Source organism: Aptenodytes forsteri, unplaced genomic scaffold, assembly GCF_000699145.1.
Source record: "Aptenodytes forsteri isolate BGI_AS27 unplaced genomic scaffold, ASM69914v1 Scaffold151, whole genome shotgun sequence".
NCBI classification, from domain to species: domain Eukaryota; kingdom Metazoa; phylum Chordata; class Aves; order Sphenisciformes; family Spheniscidae; genus Aptenodytes; species Aptenodytes forsteri.
The window spans coordinates 2,745,370-2,762,262 of NW_008795939.1; the positions used below are offsets into that span (position 1 = coordinate 2,745,370).

Sequence of the window (16,893 nt, forward strand, 5' to 3'; positions counted from 1 at the left end):
CATGGTATGGAATGTCCCTTTGGCCAGTTTGGGTCAGCTGTCCTGGCTGTGCCCCCTCCCAGCTTCTTGTGCACCTCCAGCCTTCTCAGTCGGTAGAGCATGGGAAGCTGAAAAGTCCTTGACTAGTGTAAGCACGACTTAGCAACAACTAAAACATGGGTGTGTTATCAACATTATTCTCATGCTAAATCCAAAACACAGCACTGTACCAGCTATTAGGAAGAAAATTAACTCTACCCCAACTGAAACCAGGACACTCGCTTAAATGATGAAATTTTACCTCAACTTCTGCTTGTTGCCTTGCTAGAGTGATGTTAAAAATATCCAACGCCTTTTCAAATTCTTAGAAAGAAGGTGAGAAATTATTTTTTGACAATTTCATTTGGTTAGTTTTCATGGCTCAGTTTTACAGGAAATGACAGTAAACAACTCTTTCAGTGCAACCCAAGTTAATTTGCTCAAGCTGAAAACTTAAAATAAACCTGTTGATTTTAGGAAATAGGTTTTCCTATTTTCTTAGGAAAATAGGAAAAGAAAAAGCACATCAGTTTAAGTTTTTCTTCACTGCAGTTACTAATTTAAAAAAATCATCTAATATGTTTGTTAATACTACTCACAGAGAAAGGTACTGATGAAGTTGCAAGTCTGGCCACCGAAAATTTTATTTTCACTTAGTACTGACTTAGGAACATATAAACATTTAAGTTTAAGAAAATAGCAAGATGAACAATATTTAAGCCTTTAATAGAAAATGGCTAACCTCCAACAATTTTAAGATTTCTTCATTAGGTTTTTTTGATGTTATCTTTGTTTTATACATCTCTTTATAGTTCTTCACTTGCTTCCTATGGTGCCGAATATGTTCCCATGACCACATTTGGAGCTTAGGTTGAACATTTACTTCAAGGATGCCATAAATAACATATTTCCACCTAAAAGCAAAGACAAATGAAGTATAGTTTACATTTCTGTTGGTATATTGAAAAGATACCTAGAGCTATGCAGACTCCCACTAAATACAACTTCAAGTTGTGAAAGAGTGAAATCCCTTGCCTAATACCACACTTCTGATCAGTTGAGGAACCTAAGGATTTTATTTTTTTTTCCACACAAAGTTGACAGGTTGCTATTTCCTAAAATTAAAAAGTAACGTTGTACAAAATGTGCCCACAAATATACATATATATATATGTGTGTGTGCGTGTGAATAATCAAAACATATTTGTAAGGAATCTTCTGAAAAGAAATCAAATCTCTGCCATCTGTGTTGAAAAGGTTTGCCTATTTTTAGATAATAGCTATGTTCTTGTAATAGTACCTCACATATAATGGGGTCTCCTTCATTAAAACAGAGTTAGGATATTAAAATATATCAGACTTAAGTTTCTGATAATGGTCTTTAAGACAGCAAATGCAGGCTTTCAAATATTGCGTCTTCACCTTCGGTTTGAGGTCTTATCAATGTTTTTTTAATACTCCTAGCTTAAGAAAAACAAACAAAAACAAAAGAGAAGACTTTGTTTCAGAAGGAAACGAGTTCTAACCTTCTTAAATTAGAAACAATCCCTTGGTAATTATTTCAAAGGAATAACTAACAAATTATTTTCAAAGTCTGAGGTGGCCTACCATGTCTTGGCATTGCCGTGCAATGGAACATCAGGTCTGTACTTCCTATATGGCAGATTTCGAGTCATCATATCAATAGACTCAAGAAGCTCCACAACACTGAAGTACTAAAAAAAAAAAATTCAAACTGAGTGTTATTGTCTTTCTGAGAACAATGTGAATCAAGCTTCTCTTTAAAAAGAAAATAATTTACAAAGAAAAACAAGACTAAGAAGTTAATCAATTCTGTATGTTTATTATAAAATTTCAGATCGCTTTTCTTATTATTCTTGCAAACTAACTTTTTTACCACATTACATATAACGTCAGAAAAATAGTTTGTACCTGCGGCTTATTGAATTCAACACTTATATCCTGTAAATTTACATCTAAATCCATTTTTGGTGATGAAAAGTCAACATCAGATCGAGGATTCATAAGGAGTTTGGCTCTAGCTGAAATTGGGCGGAATACTAAAAAACAGAAGTTGATATAAAAAGTGTAATTAAATTATTTAAGACTGCCACAAATGATACATAATACTTATCAGCTCAAGTTATGCCTGATTATTCATTTAAAAACGCTAGACTTCAAAACATGAAGACTTCATCAACACAGCTTAAAATATAATACAATCTATACTTAATTTTCAGTTTCATTCTGGTAACATTTGTGGAACAAATATTTGTGGAACATTTTCACAAAATTACCTGTACACAGTATTACATGGCAGATGTTTCAATTAATAGTTTATATTTGCAACAAACCTAATTTTTTTGGCTATGATATAAGCTATTTATAGTACAAGATAGTTTCAAACATCACACTTATTTCCCTATAATAACTTTTATTCCAGAAGGAATTTTTTTTTTTAACGTTACTGTTGTTTTACACTGTTTGATAAATTATACTCAAAACAGTGGATAAAACCAAACATTCCACATTTCCAAATCCAAGCCCAAGTAAGTGTGGAAAAAATCAATATGGATCCTATGTAAAGCGAAGCACATCACATGAAAAATATTCAGAGCAGAAATGTTTTATCTGTTCCACAATTTGGCAATATCAGGCATTCAATATAGCCTTCAAAAGCCACGTTTAGTTCAATTTTTCTATCCATTTCAGCAACTGATCCAGCAATAAGAATTTGTGTATTACTTGAATTTGTGTAAATTGTATTTTTATCACACAAAATTCCTTTGATTGCAACAGAAATACTGATAGACCATCTACCTACCAAATATTCTAAATTCACTGAAACAGACATTTTTGCAAGATGAAACAATGTTTACACTAATTTACTTTTGTTTCATTTCAAACTCTATTTCTTGTGAAGCTTATTTTACTTTTATCTACACATTTAATGTGGTAACATTTCTATTAATTTTCTCCCTGTATTTAGCTTCCTAAATTTCATTTTTCTTCCTTCCTATGTGTAAGTATTATGTTTGCATTTAGATCAAATGACAGAAGCAGACTTTGTGCATACTACCTTTCTATCAATGTCTCAATCTAAAGAGTTGCTCTAAAAGAGCAACACTCTAAAGAGTGTAAATCCTGAATCCTGCAATTTTGCATACAATTATTTCGAACTTCTGTGTAAAGACTTAGACAACCGATGACATTTAAACATCTTCTTGTAAAAAGAGTCAAAGCTAGCAAATGAAAAAGATAGGTAAGAAATCAGAAAAAATTACTAAATAGTTCTCTGGCAGTGAAATAAAGAGACACAAAAGGCTTCCTCTTTCAGGCAAAGGCACCAAGAAAAACCCATAAAACTATGCCTTTTTTAACCCTGGCTATAGTGAACCGAGGACTTTCTTGTTAGAGACCAGCCACTTCAAAGGCCATTCTGCCTTGTAAACAGTTACTGAACAATCACACAGATGCACATGAGAAATAAAAAACATGTATTTTCCATACAACGAAAAGTAAACAATCACCATGTTTGAGTGGAGCCAATGTAACTTTCGGACTAAGGTAAGCAACACTCAAAGCATTACAACTTGCAATATGACAACACTAAAAAAAAAAAAGTTCATGTTTCAGAGTTGTGTGATTACTGTTTCCACCTCTAATGAAAAAAGATACACTTCACATAAGGCAGGTGACCTCAAAAACATTAACTTATTACTCAAACCAATCTGAATCACAAAACTTACATGATGCTCATATTATTGCTAAACTTCTTAAAATAAGGAATTTGCAATGGATGTGAACAATGAGGATTTATGTACGACATTCCATTAAATGATACATGACTCAAGACTCGTATTTTAATCAAAGCCTCTTTAAGGCTACAGATATGGTACAGTATTCACTGTCAGAGGGACAGTTATTCCTACAAAAGAACTAAACTGCACTCCTTACTAAGATTTTTGAATAACAGCCAAAGAAGCAACTGCTGAGAGGCATTAAAAATTAGAAGTAAAGTATACACGCCTATTACAAATACAAATAAAATACCACTTACCAAAATCATAACCTTCTGGAATCACGTTGTGGCTGGCAACTCCCTGTTTTAAGTTAACCTACATACACAATGGAGATAAGTTGCATTTTTATTTCATGATAAAGTTTTAAAATATAAAATGTTAGCATTTTAATACAGGTTTCAGATAATCCCTCTGATACACAATACAATTAAAAATATTAACCTATGTTTTAAACAGAATAAGACTTCTATTTTTAGCTAATAAAATCACTGAACAGTAAGATGACTGTATATTGTGTATAATTTTGTAACTGGCAAAGGACTTTTTTTTTTTTTAAACTTCCTCAGATGGGTGTTGTACTTCTATCACATAAATACCTTAACATTTACTATTTTTCCTAAAAAACCTATTAGCAACAAGACAGTTCTTCAGGACATTGACATAAATGGAAGCAGAACTGAATGTGAAGCATGCTCTATGCTTCACAGTATGAACTAGAATACTAGATACATTATCTCATGCTTTACTTACCAACGATTCATCACAACCACCGTGGTAGAACATCTCCGATTTCACATTCCAGTAAGCGAAAAGGTTATCCAGTCGTACAAGCTGAAAATACAACAGAACATATGTATTAATACCTACAAATTTTAGATTAATAATTTGGATTTCACAAAGTCTGGATGAATAAAAAAATTCAGAATGCTCCTTGCAGATTACGCATCCTTTTATTTTAGAGCCTATACAATTAATGTGTTTTCTTGATCTCACTTTCTGTGGAAGGAACTCTAATTCAGCTTGTTTTATTAACAATTCTTTCTTTAGCATACAGTTTATACTGTACCTTGTAGAACAACTTGGCAGTTTCATCATGTAAACATGGATTCCAATTCTTATCTGAGGTCTGAAATTAGAATTAAAGAAAGCTCTTCCAGTATCTATAATACACCAATATTTTATCATCACTGAAACAAACCACGAAAAAAGAGAGGAACATCATCATAACTAAACCCCACTGAAAATAATGGGACACCATCTTCTGATTTAAGATGATTAAGCCGTTATTTTAAGTGGAAACTTGATAAGGTTACTTCCCCCAAAAAAATACACACGTATACTTACAGTGACTGGCAGGGTGCACACAAGAACCGAAAGATACTTTAAAATTCTGTTTTCAGTATTGCAAACTGTTTTCCTTTACACCAATATTATTTTTAGGCAGGCTCTTTGGAAAGAGATAATCAAGGGACTAGAATTCTTTTATAATTCTGGAAGTAGCATTTTAGTTTGAGCCCAACAGAAACACTGTATGCTATTATACTTTTTCAAGGCTAATACGCATTTCAGGAGTGAAGTGGTAAGAATACCAAAGTTTTTGTTCACTATGCAAAACTGTTTAGGGGAAGGGGCTGGCAAAAACCTTTCAATGCGTTAGGAACAAGTGTTGATAAGACAACTATTTCATTCAAGAAAGTAATATTTACTTAGACATTTTCTTTAAGATTATCAGTTACACTGCAAAAGCTACTGAATCAGAGCAACTCAGCAGAAACAGCATATTGCTGCTACTAGGTAGTCTTCCTGGAAAAAAAAAAATTTATACAGTCTGTGATGACTACTATTAGCACTTTAAAGTGGAGCTTGCAGATCAAAGAACTGAGCTCCAGTTTGAAACAAGATGCCATCCTCTTTTTTTCCTTTGTTTCCCTCCCCAATATCAAGTAGTAATTTCCTTTCTTGGGGCTTATGGCAGTTTCAGTAAAATATTCATAGATTCTGCATAGCCCAAATCCAGCAAAGTCTGGTACTTGGCAACCATGAAGTGCAGCAGGCAGAAGAATAAGAACTTCCTCCCAAAGGTCTGTTTTAATGCTAGCACTTTATTTTTAATGGCACCACCGCCACAATATTTATGCTGGATTTGATAAACCAAGTAGTAACCACTGTGCATTGGTCATGAATATAGGTATACTTTCATTAGACAGTATGTTACCAGACAGCACAATAATACACAAAAACGTAACTTAACCTATCAGTATACATCAACATGCTTTTTAGATGAAAAATAAAATTACCTGCAAACTTAGATTCTGAAGTGAAATCCCAAATGACAAGGGGTTATTCCGATTTGTGATCTAATAGAGCAGGGGGAAAATACCAAAAAAGGATTATCTTATGCTCTAAATTTAGATTTGGAAGTAAATAGCCAACAATAAAAAAAAAAATATATATAACAAAGATCTGACAACTGTATCTTCTTTGTACCCAACCACATGCTTATAAATATCTTTATTTTTTGGTACAAGCTTTTTATCAGTTTTCTTTTCTTAAGACTATGAAATTTCTGAAACTTTACTAGAATTCTCTCAACGTAGAAAGCAACTAGGAGAAAAGAAATCAGACAGGTTCCTAATTTCATGTTACAGTGCACAACCCCTTATGCCGAGATATACAAAAGTACTTACATCATCTTCATAGCGAATATGGATGTTGGAAATTTTCACCTGAAGATTTTTGATGACCTGAGTGACTAGTTTTTCTACAAAAGTGTCTTGTTTCTCTTCTTTTACTTTATCTAAATTAAAGGAAAAGAATTTAATATTTTGTTTGCATTAAAGTATTTTTAAAACTACACTAGAGAAAACAGTAACATAATAAAGTTTGTATGATAGATATTTAAATTTTCTATTACATTATACTGTAGTTGTATAAAAACATGTCCTTTCAGTATAATCTATATCCTCAGACTAGATGGTTTCAGCTTTACTACCTGCTGCATGAAGAATCAGGTTGTTCAAAAGTATGATTTGTACCCACTGATAGTCAAGGTGGCCAATAACGTATTTCTTGAAAGTACCAAAAGTTGAATTTAAGATGATAAGACTTAACATGTATCAAAGAACAAATTAAACAGAATCTTTAAAAAGGTGTAACCATAAAAATTCTTTGCTACTGGAAACAAAGTTAAATTGTTTCTTATGAAAGAAGAGGAAAGAAAATGTCAGGCAACATATGACACAAGCAAGCAATATTTCAAAAACCTTATTTATATCAGATCACATCACTGCTTGAACCTTTTTATTTTCAGGATGCCTGTTCTGCAATATTGATGGCAGCTACACCTGAAAATCTGTCACTAATAGGTTTTTAAGTATCAAGAGGAAAACAGGAATCTACAACACTAAGTGACAAATCCAGCATCTTTCTGGATTAAAATAAAGAAAGAAATAGTGTCACTTTCATTAGCTTTTCCCACTCTTACCTTGGTCAGCTATTTTCTGCTTTGCTTCCTCTATCCTTTGCAATTCTCTTTGTCTCGCTTCCAAGAGCTGCCTGGCTTCTTTTTCAGCATCATATTTTATGCCTAAATACACAACATAAAAAGGTATGATACAAAAACCCTTACATATTTTTGGATGATGCTGTTTCAAAAGCAGTAATTTTCACATTTTGTTAATATAACAGCAAAAAATTAGGTGACTAAATAGAACCTACTGAAAGACATCCCATTCCCATTATCTAATTTTATTTGCTAGGAGCATCTACTAGGAATAAAGCTCATGAAAACAATATCAACCCATTCCAGATACTTCTGAAATCCCACCAATCTATATTCACTTTTTTCTCTACATTAACTTACTGGCTGTGGGCACAATAAGCAAATAAACTCCATCAAGAGAACTGCCAACGGGTTGAGTATAAAGGTTTTGCCATGGAATCTGTAGGTTAAGTTGACCTACAAACACAAAAGAAAATGTTGAGGTATACAGTTAAATAGTTGACCGGAAAAAAAAAAAAGATTAGAAAGATAATCGAGATTAACCACAAAATCTCTGAACAATTATTATATTGGACAGAAAAAACAGTGCATCTGAGGCACATGTCCTTTGGGTTGTTTGTTTAACACAACACACAAATTAACTTGAGGCAAGTTTTTCCATGAGCAGAACTATTAAGTCTACAGGTCCTCTCCTTACTCCCTTGAATTATATTCCTTCTTCCTAACAGCAACCTCTCCCTCCTTGCAAATCCACTCCAGCACCCTCATAAACAAGAAAAGCATGGGCAGCTCACGTATGATCAGTCAGCTAAATACTCCCAAAACCAGAATTTTTAAAATACAGATTTTTCTTTCTTTTTCTGTGGAAGAGAGTCTTGAAGTAGTATGTTTTGTGAACATGGGGACCCTGAGGTTACAGCATCTCTCATTCTTCACACAGTGCCAATTTTAATAAACTATGAAATCAGTCAGAGGTAAATCTACTTCCAGGGTAGATTTAAGGGAAACATAATGGCTTTAGATGCAGTTTGCTTTAAGAAACCACTAACTTTTACAAGACAATCAACTTGCAATGAGAAAACTTTTCACATTAGCAAAAACAGGGAAGGAGGATAGAAAGGGAAATGGAAGGCAAAATCAGTTGTGGAGACTTGCTAAGACAAGGGATGAGATCCAGTCCTGCTCAGTTGCTCATCTTTGCTGTGTTGGGTTCTTTTCTCATTAATATTGAAGTGATTAGACAAGACTCCAGTATATTTTAACTTTACCATCTCAGCTCAAGAAAAGGAGCTTCTTCAAACAGTTTTTTTCAGAAGAGACAAACTTCAGAGTGTACAAAGCATGCAAATCAAGGAAACTAAGAAATTTACTTGCTTAGAATGCCTAGAGCCACTTGCAAGGAAAAGTAGTATGTTTAGTAACTCCTGCATGGGTGTATGATAAAATGTAACTTACCAATATGTCCTGCTTTAACTTTAAATGGCACATCCAGCTGACTCTGAAAGCAAGTGTTTTAGAACATTTAAGCTCATTTCAGCAATTTGTGCAACGCTCCCATACAGGAAAAAAAGATTATAACCTTAACAACAAATTTACCTTTTAACCACTGAAAATAACCCATTCAATATAATGGAACAAGCAAGCATTTGGTTACTGATTTAGACTGTTAAGCCATGCTAGGCTAAATACATTCCCAAGAGCAAGTTTCTAACTTCATGAGCTGTAGGAAAAAAAAAGATCTTTCAGTATTGCTTTTGACCTAAACACATTGTGTTAGCAATTGCTGAGAGTTTTATTTTTGGGGGAAGGGGGCAAAAAAAAAAAAAAGCTAAATGAAGCCAGCATACACCTTCACCTTTAAATTTAGTCTCAAATTAATTACACAATCCACATAACTGTAGAGAAAACAAAACAGTAAGTTTTCACTTAAAAGACAGTGTATCTTAAAATAAGAACCGAAAAAAGCACATACAACCCAGTAAGTTGTTCAAGAATCATTTTTGCAACAGCTTATTTTTATTTTCACTAACTTACCAGTGCATTTTCTTTTATTTCAAGATTCTTCAGTGCTACAGCTCCTAAAAGCAAAGAAGCCAGTAAGTAAAACTACAATAAGCACAGTAGTAGTGGTGCACGATAAAGACCCAAAGTCTGAGTCAGTGGTCCCTGACCGGTGGTTCTTCAACTCTTTGCTGTGGAAGAGATCCACAACCTACATCTCAAATATCCATGAAAGATGATTAAGAACACACTGTTCATTCATGCTACAAAATAACCTGGTATTTTCTCATGGAGCTTGCATGTCCATGGAAAAGAACCTAAGATTCCTCTGCCACATTTTGTAAGGACCCATTTTGAAATTAAGTTTGCTTCTTCTTCCTCGACCATCTGCTTCCTATGCTTGTGGAAATCTAGCAACATTAAATTTAGAGTGAATTTTCAGCCCTCAAAAGATCTTACATTTGCAAGTTATATTTATAGCTTATAAAAGTTCACAGGAAGCATTTCAGTAAATCTAATTTTTAAATGTCTTAAGACAACAATAAATTCAGTACCCTGTAAACACAGAAAATTTGAATTGCAAGATCTGTTTTTACAACATCCTTGACATCAGACACTTGCCATAACAAAGGAACATTGGAAGGGACCAGGAAACTCGTAACTTAAAAACATGCACATAGTCCGAAGCAAAGTCTTCTGCAAATTCTATAAGAAGGATGGAACACCTGCAATGGTTACCTTTGAATTAGTTGTATAGTGTTAACACATGCACATGGAACAGACACCTGATACAGCTAAGCAGGGACATAAATGAGATTCAGGAAACCAGAAGCAGATTACAGGCCTGGAAAGGAATATAACTTGAGATTGCCAATGAAGATTTGATTGACCCAATAATGCTTTCCTTTGGGGACGCAAGTTAGAAATGGCCAAACATATGGGGAGACAGGAGCTCCAACTGCAAGAAATATTCTTGCAGTTATATAGTGTTGATGGCATTAGACAACTGTTCAAAGTACCGCCAATTTTGGGAAACTGGACCCTAATCTCAAAAATGCATTCATTAGAACAGTTGGCTCAAGTTGTTGAACTGCTGTGGAAGAACTGATCCGGTAAACTAATCCATCCATCTCACAGTAGTCGCAAAATACTATAAAGTTTTTAATGACTTAATTTATTCATTGCACCAATCTATTATCACTTTCCAGTAGAATTCTACATATCTGACATGTGTCACCTGTCCAGACAAATCCTACATGCAAAAGGATGTTTTCTGAGAGCTGGTGGTTCTGTTTGTAAGCCTTACAATACACACATATTGACAGGAACATTAGGAAAGCGGGTGGGGGGAGAAAGCATTCCCAGCAGCAGTCTATAACTACTCTAGTAACTATAACGAGTCTACGTAGTCTTTGTAGATAATAACAAGGTGACAGTTTTTATATACTATTGGGTTCAATTCTACTCTAAATTTATTCCCTGATAAAGCTGACCCTGCACAGACCATTTTAACGCTCATGTAATGATTCTCTAATGAGACACACACCAAAAAAAAAAAAAAAAAAGGCATTTATTTCTCCAAGAAGACATCACTAATTGTAATTGTATTCATGGCAAGTAATTCTAATGGTGTCCAGAGCAAAGGTTCAGGTTTGTAACCAAGCTACCATGCATGACATGCAATTTTTGCACATCAGTTGAACCATGGTAAAAATGTTCACAGGCAAACTCTAAGACTACCTGACACATGAAGCAGTTCAACTGGGTTTAGTTTCTTCACTTTACTTACTCAGCTAAGTAAACATTACCTCTCATTTATCCCTGTCAGCTAAGTAAACATTACCTCTCATTTATCAAGGTTTTGGCACATGCCACATTCCAGCTGAGGCACAGTAACTTAAGCTGCAATAAGTTGACAGCCCTGATGCTTCTAAAAACAAGGTACTGCAAAGTGAGCAAGGATTATTATCTCAAGCACTTAAAACAATATTTTGTGATGGAAAACTATAGCTCATTTTACCAGAGCACATCGTATTGGCAGAGAATGAAGATGGTATGGATACTTTTTCAAACAAGAAGGCTTTGACAATTCTACATGAAATGTTGGGATTGGGAAGTGGGGTAAGTAATTCTTCACCATTTTTCCTATACCTATGATTTTACAATTAATAAGTTTAAAGGTTTCAGTTAAAATCATTAGAAGAGACAGAAATTAGTAAAACTTCAATCATCTCAATTTTAGTATAAAATTACTGAAACACATTCACTAAAATATCAGAGTTTACTTACAAAAACCTTGATTGAGGGTCTGACCACAGTGAATGGACTATCAAAGCACAAAAAAGGCTACTACTGACGCACTATGTTCTGTATATTTATGCAACCTTTCTTTTTCCTACACTTGAGAGAGAGTCAAGAAAGAGATTGACTAAACATTCCTGCAAGTAAACATGAACTATTTCCAAAGTTACCACACCTCAGCTGGCAACCAATTCTAACACTCACAATTCAAAATGCAGTAACTGACCATGTCAGTATTCTCTTTCATTGCCAAAATTTAGTCTCTATCACACTCAGCTGTTTCACTTGAAACAAAACATAGCTCCAAGTGCAACTGCACTGAATTCTGACTGTTCTGCTGGGGGGGGCAGGGAGGGAAGCCCTTGCAAACAGAAGCAGGAAAATCAGGGAACAAAGGCCTGTTACAGGACATAACACAGCTACTGAATTTTACTGTCTTGGAGCACTGCCAATGGATTTTAATTGCAAGAATTTCAAAATACATCAAGATTTGATTGTTTGGTTTTGTGGGGGTTTTGGGGGAGGGGGTCCCCCTTGTTGGGGGCAACTGGATGTTTCTTTGATGACAGAAATACATCCAGATAAAACCCCATTTGATGGGTTAAAAATTGCCCAACTAAGCAACCTTGAAAACTGTATATACAAGTAGTTGGAGTTATATAAATATCTAGGGTTAAACACGCAGGCTAACAGCCAAAACAATAATAAAAGCCAGAATGTTTATAAATACCTATAGCACAGTCTAGGATTTATTTAGGCTATATTATAAAGAAAATTCTTAGCTTTACTGATCTCTGGACATTGTAAATAATTCAACAAAACCAAACATTTGTCAAAATTCTGGAATAAATAGGTTTATAGGTTTATAGTTTTAATTTTAGATACTCAAAATAACTTCATGGATTTGAGTGTATGAACCAACATCTACTACCAAGGACTTAGCTCGCAAAAAGAGATCTAGAACATAAGATAACACTCAGTAAACCATTTCACCAAAGAGGCCTAACTGAAATTTTGTTATGGATGTCAACAGAAGTTAAAGAGGGGGAAGAAAATTAATCCACATAAAAATCCTGCAGATTTAACCTATGTATTAATCACATCTCTGCTGTCTTGTAAATAAGAACGGGGGGGAAGAAGGGGGGCAGCAAAGGCGGATGAGAGAAAGAGAGATGAAAGATGATAGGCATCAGAAACTGAAAATACCTCAGCTGGTATCTGACCAGTACCCAACACTCCCGCTCACATATTTTAACAGAATTTCTGTTTTTTAGCAACAGCATAGTCAGCTTGTGAACTCCTTTGATCACTTTACACAAACTACTGCCTTTGCCAGTCATTTCCCACTTTTGTTTGTACTGTTAATTATTCCTGTTTAAGCATACCTTCTGGAGCCAAGCTGTAAGTCTTTGAGGATCAGACTGTCTGCCAAATACCTCCTCTATCGACATCTATTGTAAAACCGATCATGAAAGGCAGCAGAAACTACTAGATATTCTTCATCCCTCAGTCAAGTCAAGTTACTAATATGTAAGGTGGGGATTGCACCTGCTATACCCTTGCACCTGCTATACCTAGACAAGGCAAGGTATGCAAAAGTAGTCGTCTTCTATTATAATAATAGGTTTAGCCGGAAAAAATCATCCTAATAATGTAGCTGCCCCAATAAGAGACACCAGCTACTCAAATAACAAGTTGTGTTAAGTAAGATATGCTTGAGACATTACCTAATAAGTAGGTGTGCCAAGTCAACAGAGAATTAAGTCTTTTAAAGGGCAGTAGAGAAGGTCTGACCAAGACACTGAATGAAAAGTTATTTAGACCCAGTCAAAAGAAAATAGTGGCAACATGGACTTTGGTGAAACAACTGTTTGGACTCTCACAGTGTTTGGAAACCTCAATGACACTTCACTTCTTCTCAAAGATAACTGTCAACATCTCACATTGCTTCAATCATTTCTTCAGGTATTGAAGTATAACTTTATTAGGCCTAGAGCATTCAAGGATATCTAACCTGTTCATCTAAGCCAAGTACTTACACTTGTTAACGCAGCAGCTCATTGAAACTATCCTTTGAAGTGGAGACCAGAACAAGAAGAGGCTTAAAACGCTGTCCTTCCCAGCATCAGCCAACCAATAGCTTTCCTTGATGGCTGCCTAACACAGTAGTTTTTTATTCTGCTTCATACTAATGGAGTTCTTAAGGAATATGATTTCCTTCCCCGTTACATTCTTTTCTGAGCCTTGGCCTTCCCAATATTGGCCTTACATGTTCAAATTACCTTTTTTACTTGTATAGGTTGTCCTACGTTCTCCTTTCTGCATTGCCTTTTATATTTCAGGTCATTCAGTTCTTGCAACTCTCAGCCATGAGTCTGTTTCCAGACATCACATCTTTCTTTAGTATTGACACAGTCTGCATTTTTACCCTTCAATCTCAGGGTTTTTTTAATGAGAAAAACAAAACCATTTTAAAACATTTTGGTAGTTATTACTGTGTTCATGTATGTTGTTTGGAGCAGTGTCACCACAGAACTTTACCACACAGATTGAATCTGGATAGCTTTAATATGGCATGCTGAATTCTCTCATTATGCAAAACCGAAATGAACGTTAAGCACGTTCGTTAAAAAGTCATTAATAAAGCTCCCAAATTTACAGAAGCTGAAACTCTATAAAGTTAGTTTTTATACATATATCCAGAGTCTACCAACAGGTTACCAGTCTTAATCTAAACAGGCTAGCTATAAAATATCACACGGACAGAACTTGTTCCCTACAGCATCTAAGAAAACTCCCTTGGGTATTAATCCTTCAGAGGCAAAAAAATATATGCCTTTTAAAATTTAAGGCACAGATGTATAGCACCTGTGCAGTGCTATAAGCATCCAGAAAGCACTGGCCATTTGTTACAGGAAGAAAAACTTTCCTTTTAATCACTACTAGAATACTGAATGGATTTAGGACAATTTAATTTCAAGACTACATGATTTATATAAAATTTAGCAAGTTCATCATGACACATAAAGACAAACACTGTATGGAAACACATAGCTGTAATGGAAATGCTTTCAGAGCATGCAGACAAGCATGGAAAAAGTATTAAGTTTACACAAAATATGAAGACCAAAAAATAGTACTATTTTTCTAAAAAAAGAATTTAGTTCCACAATTTCAGTAATTGGGAAGCCAATAAAATTATCAGTAGACTTTAGATATACTGTGAGTGTAGGGATCTACTAATCAATGATGGCCTCTGTATAAAGACAGTAGTCTACTGTTACTACTACTAATAGTTACTGCCTTTTAGAGGAATGCAATTTCTAAGTCCTCCAAGATCTTTGGAATGAAAGCAATATTGCAGATGCATATGCCATTAAATGTAGTTTCAGTTGCAAATACAAGTGAAAGCGTCATGCAGTAGACCAGGAAAAAATAAACCTCTACAGGTGACACTTCAACAATGCTACACAGTAGTTCTGGGCATCTCAGAGCAAGACACAGCTTCATATATCAATTTTCATGCTAAGCAAGTAAACAGACTATGTAGAGAAAAACTAATTTTATTCTAGTACAAAGGCACTCTACTGAGGAAAAAGGAATTTAATTTAAAGAAAAAATATATTAAAGCCTCTAAAATACTAAAACTACTTGAAGAGGAAATAATAGAAAAATCCCAAAATCAATTTCCACATACATAAAAAAAAAAAAACCAGCTGAATATCAAAACTCCAAAGTAAAAATCAGTGAGATCTATTTAGTTTTTTTTAAAAAGTGAGAGAGCTAATGTGCATCTAATCTGGTAAGAGTTGCCTCACAGAAGCATAAGCTGCCAAGAGTAACCACCAGCAATCTACAGAGCTGGAAAAATAAGCTTTTACCTTTTTGTAATGTATAAGCATTGCCCAAAGCATTTACAGAATGTTCCATATTTTACATTAAATATTTTGCTTGCCTTCCCTGAACAGAAAGAAGAAACTATAACTGAAGAACTTGTGAAGTACACAAATCAAACAATTAGTTTGACACACTTTTGCTGAAAGATGCAGTAACTCAATTCTTTCAAATAAGACGCGCATAATCTGTAATAAATACGCTATATTGGGCCTTACTGCTACAGATCAAGGACTACTACTTTCTCTCCAGCAGTTACATGTGCTGTTGCAGTGTTAAGACCCCATATAGAGGATGAACTTCACAAATATCCTACAAATGCCTTGATTAATTGAAGGAAAATTACTGCAGAGATGAAACCAAGTAAGGACGCCATTTCGGAAAACAGAAGCATGAAACAAAAACGTCCAAAATGCAACAAAAACTCCAGGAGAAGCTTCCAAAATCTGATTCATATATGTGAGTACCTAAGAATGGAACTGTAGGTAGGGAATACCTCAAGGATGCTTCACACCTGCAGACATATGAACGCACATGTAAAAAAAACCTGCACCTCTGTGTTTGCTTTTGCTGATGCTGCAGACACCTGGAATGCACTTTCAAAACCCAGCCAGGAGTGGTCACTGCACACGCATCTGTTAGTTGTATGTGTCTTGCTCTTCTTATGCTACCTTACTTTGCCCAGACATACTGCAAAGAGACAACTTTGTTGCCATTTTGTTGTACGTACGTTACCAAAGGGACCTCAACAGAGCACGTTCAAACAGAAGTCCCTTCAGAACTGGCACGCTGCTGTATTTCTACAGACTACTGCCTACCTCGCCTAGCACAGCTGGTCACAGCCTCTGCAAACACCCAAGACGGTCTCTCTTCCTGACTCTTTAACGCTAAAAATGACAAATATTCTAGACCGTCTAGACAGATGACAGCGCCAAAAAGAAACGGCATGTCACCGCTGTTTGCGGAGAGGCGACTCACTTCCACCAGCCCACCACTGACACTGAAACGCTACCAAAACCCCAGGCGTTTATTTTCAGTTTCTTATCTTCCGGGCAGGCAAAAAGTCAGTCAGTCAGTTCAGTTTCGCATTCACCCAAAGCCGGGTCAGGCTCCCGGCTCCGAGCGGCGGCGGCTCCAGCTGCCCGCCCAGCCCTCCCCAAACTTTCCGCGAATGCCATAAACACCCCTTGGATCCCGACCCCCGCAAGCTCTCCAGCCAAGGTACGTCCCCAGCCAGGAGAAGACAGCAAGGGCAGCTCCATACGGAAAAATAAAACCCAAGCGGACATTCATACACCTCAAGCACTTCGGCCAGGTTTTTCTTCCCCTTGTTTTGCAGCTCCTCCCGGCCCCGCGGCCGCCTCCCGCCCCACC

At 35.5% G+C, this 16,893-nt stretch overlaps 1 protein-coding gene and 1 long non-coding RNA gene across 2 annotated transcripts in view; one reads left to right on the forward strand and one right to left on the reverse strand.

The window, feature by feature from the left end:
* Positions 1 to 11,139, reverse strand: part of VPS13A (vacuolar protein sorting 13 homolog A) — a 108,014-nt gene extending 96,875 nt beyond the window's left edge. Inside the window, exons 1-14 of the mRNA XM_009285294.1 lie at positions 11,133 to 11,139; positions 9,358 to 9,401; positions 8,779 to 8,821; positions 7,684 to 7,779; positions 7,306 to 7,407; positions 6,509 to 6,618; positions 6,119 to 6,178; positions 4,888 to 4,947; positions 4,572 to 4,652; positions 4,079 to 4,136; positions 1,951 to 2,078; positions 1,627 to 1,733; positions 760 to 932; positions 281 to 342 (exon numbers count right to left, since the gene is read on the reverse strand). Coding sequence (XP_009283569.1) covers positions 281 to 342; positions 760 to 932; positions 1,627 to 1,733; positions 1,951 to 2,078; positions 4,079 to 4,136; positions 4,572 to 4,652; positions 4,888 to 4,947; positions 6,119 to 6,178; positions 6,509 to 6,618; positions 7,306 to 7,407; positions 7,684 to 7,779; positions 8,779 to 8,821; positions 9,358 to 9,401; positions 11,133 to 11,139 — 1,131 coding nt within the window. The remainder of the gene's footprint in view (positions 1 to 280; positions 343 to 759; positions 933 to 1,626; positions 1,734 to 1,950; positions 2,079 to 4,078; positions 4,137 to 4,571; positions 4,653 to 4,887; positions 4,948 to 6,118; positions 6,179 to 6,508; positions 6,619 to 7,305; positions 7,408 to 7,683; positions 7,780 to 8,778; positions 8,822 to 9,357; positions 9,402 to 11,132) is intronic.
* Positions 11,140 to 11,205: 66 nt separating this feature from the next.
* On the forward strand, positions 11,206 to 16,817 carry LOC103903949. The gene is made up of 2 exons (XR_657870.2): positions 11,206 to 11,445; positions 15,594 to 16,817. It is a non-coding gene; the product is annotated as an uncharacterized LOC103903949 (long non-coding RNA).
* Positions 16,818 to 16,893: the final 76 nt, after the last annotated feature.